A 3,515-nucleotide genomic window follows, 5' to 3' on the forward strand; every position below is an offset into this window, starting at 1 on the left:
GACAGGAGTGAAAATCCACTCCCGTGTCAGTCTCTAGTTCACACCCACCAACCAACACACTTCCTAGCAGACATGATGCTCAATCTGCTGCCATTAAAAACCTTCTTTCTTTCTTTATTTATCTTTCTTTATTTATTCTTTTTTCTTGGTGGGCGGTAAACAGCAGCTAGATTAATAGAAAGTTCAGGATATGCCAGCGCTTTAGGAGATTCTGGGACGTCAGGCAGACGCTGGATAAAGGTGTTACAGGGGCTTTAGGGATTCTATTCTATTGAGTTTATTTCTATAGCTCCAATTCACATCATGTCATCTTGGGTCCCTTCAAAGTTCAACCAGATCATCCAGTCAGATTGATTCAAAGTTTTCTATCTAAGGAAAACCAGTTGGTTGCATCGACTCAGGAATGTGGTTTAACCTTTAGAAGAGCCACTTCCTGTTAAACCCCGGCTTGTCTGGGCCGGATCACTGAGACGGTTCCAACCTAGAGAGCGACTGAAGCAGGGAATGAGTTTAACCGTCCTCTGAGTGTCACCATGTTTAATATCAACAGGATCCAGCGGAGCAGGACTGGTCATGGTCTGGTCCATCACCAACATTTAGTCCTCAGAGTTAGGAGGCGATAGAGGAGCACTCACCTACGATTGGTCCCACACTCACTCCATACTTCTGCAACTCGTCCCTCAGGCCCTCATCAGTGAGCGACGTCACCTCGACCTCCTCCAGGCGGAGCTTCTCTGATTTCCTGGGGGTTTTCTGTGGAACAGCAGCAGGCAGTTAAAACCGAAACTGGAGCCGTTTCACCATCTTCCATCAATGTCTGACAAACTGCACCTTCTCCATTGATTCTCTAATCCCACAGGAACAACCCGCTGTGAGCTGAACAGAAGGGAATGATCCTGGTTCTCCAAGGATCCTCCATAACCCTTTATTTTCTAACAGCTCTTAAAGGTACAGGGGAGGATTTTCATGAATTTCTTTAAAGGGGTCATAGAATGCCAAACCTAGTTTCCATTGTCATAGATGAATAACATTCAGTGGGTGAAATGGACGTAGAGAGAAGTTCAAACCCCATCAACACCTCCTTTCTCTGCAAATCTCAATATTCTAAACTTCCACCATAAAACGGGCGAATCCAAACGAAGCACAGAGTGGATGAGCCAGAACCACGGGTGGAAATGCAGCGCTGCAGGCTGCACAGAGAAATGGGAACATTTTCACAGTCTTCCCAAGGATCTGAAGACTGGACAAGCATGGATTATTTTGGTCTATCAGAAGATCCCAGCAAAGTTTGATGCTCAGCTGTTCATTTGCTCGAAGCATTTTAATGAAGACAGCTTTCAAAATCAGTTCAAAGCAGGATTGGCTAAACTTCTTTTCCTGAAACGAGGGGCTGTTCCCACCGTGAGGCCATCACAACCGCAGCTGGGAGGATGGTTCTGTTGCTAAGCTGTAGATAGCAATGCTAGCATATCTATGGAGACCAGACTTGGGTTTCTGAAAAGGCTGACTGGACCTGACCAGGCCCCGCCCCCCAGGGGATGGAGCGACAGAACCAGACCCGATGACGGTACGCCGGTGTCCAGGCTACGGTCACTGGGTCGGGTTTGGTCGCTCCGCCCCCCCGCTGGCTTCCTGTTTCGACTACGTGCTGCACTGCAGTCGACCAAAATCCCAGACGAGTTTTAAATTCCCCCCGTACATTTTTTTAGGTATGAAAAGTAGGACATGTCCTGGAAAAAGCAGACGTCTGGTCACCCTGCCATATCAATGATGTTTCAGTGAGTGAGTGCTTGTTGCTATGATGCATCTTTGCTCAGCAGCTTCGCTCGTTATAAACCAACCAATCAGAGCACAGCTCATCTAAATATTCATGATCATACCATAAAAGGAAGAAAACCTGTCGTTTCATTCTAGGGCTTTTAACCAGGCTGCATTAGGGCTCATAGATCAGCTAATATGCCATTTTCAGCCCAATCAATGTTACACACCCTACTCAGCGTTTATTGCTGCGTTTTTCTTTTCTTTAGACGTAGATCTCATTATGATTTTAATAGATGAACATTCTCTAACTGTTCTGGTTCTAGATGCTGCACAGACTTATTAAGTAGAGCTTTGCTTTTTAGAATTCTCCAGTGGATTTTTTCATAATCTGTTCAAGTCAAATGTGGGAAACTGTTTAAATGTGTGAACAGCACAGAGACAGAGCTCAGATCTGCTCAGCCTGCCTGGTCAGAGCCGCTCTAGACAGTCAGTGAGACATGGGGAAAAACATCAGAGATTAAAAAGTCGGATGGAACCGATGTGTTCAGGCCTTTAGAGGGATGGAATCTGTGCGTTGAGGAAAAATTGGGCCGTGCAGATGAGCATAGATGCTCAAAAGACATCATTTGTTGGGGCGGAACATCAAGGATTTGTCATGATTAAATCCAGCTATAAAAGAGTTGTAAAAAGGTTTGCTTTTGATCGTGGTGGACTTACTTCCCCTTTCTTCACACCAACACGGAAACATCTGCAGCGAGTTCAAAGCAGACAGGCTTCCTACCAGCGAGCACTGATGGTGAAACCCTGGTGTTTGCACAGAAACCACATTCAGACGCAGAGCTTCTAATAGGAGGAGTGTGAAATTTTACTGCCACTGCAGCGTCAGTAGGAAAGGAAAACTTTAGGCCTCTACTGCCCAACACACATCTCTGTACTAACAAAAACCAGTTCATCTTATGTTCTTTATAATCAACTTTCCAGAAACTAAACACACCACAGCTTAAAGCATGATGATGATGTAATCTGGTTACTTTTCATTAACTCTCTGAGCCGCAGCGGAAATGCTTTACTGTAGTGGATAATAAGCCATGCAGTGGGAGCAGCAGAAATGTGAGGAATGCAGGAGGAAAGCCGCTCGGTGTCGGTGAGAGGAACGGTTGCGTGTTTCTGCCGTCTGATCTGGAGGACGGCCAAGCGGTTTCATAATCATCCTCCAGAGTGAATGAAGCGCTGCTCTGCAGCCACACCCAGCTCCTCCACATTCCCCTTTAATGGCACCAAGTTTACAGGCAGTAGTAGAACGTGCAGCGTTCCAGGACCTGTGGCGTCACGCCTCTACTCACCGCCTGGCACAATAACAACGGACTGAGCTGCTATATAAACCGCCGTTTTTATGGCGGCTCCAGCCAGGACAGAAGGCAGAGGGAGGACTAACCCACTGGTACGGTCCACCCCTGATCATACTGTGGGTTTGACAGCAGCAAACACGCCAACGTCTCATCATCTTTAACTGCACGCTAAGAATTTCCTCCATAAAAGAGAAGGAGGACGGCAGCAGCTGCAGCCAAACATCTGCCTGAAGCAGCTTGGAAGGACACACGTCCACGGCGTCTTCACATTTCTGTTTTTAGTAAACATGACGGATGGATTCAAATATGCTGAAATTCTTCTGCACTTAAATGAGTTCCTCTGTTAATACTTTATATATATTATAAATCAGTGCCTCTGCAATTTGAACATTACATTTTGTTAAG

General features: G+C 46.0%; 1 protein-coding gene across 1 annotated transcript in view; it reads right to left on the reverse strand.

Moving 5' to 3' along the window:
- Window positions 1-3,515, reverse strand: part of tmpo (thymopoietin) — a 25,257-nt gene that overhangs the window by 10,972 nt on the left and 10,770 nt on the right. The window contains exon 2 of the mRNA XM_015400618.1: window positions 619-753. Within this exon, the coding sequence (XP_015256104.1) occupies window positions 619-753 (135 nt within the window). The remainder of the gene's footprint in view (window positions 1-618; window positions 754-3,515) is intronic.

This window comes from Cyprinodon variegatus, unplaced genomic scaffold, assembly GCF_000732505.1.
Source record: "Cyprinodon variegatus isolate N-32 unplaced genomic scaffold, C_variegatus-1.0 Scaffold1125, whole genome shotgun sequence".
Taxonomy (NCBI): domain Eukaryota; kingdom Metazoa; phylum Chordata; class Actinopteri; order Cyprinodontiformes; family Cyprinodontidae; genus Cyprinodon; species Cyprinodon variegatus.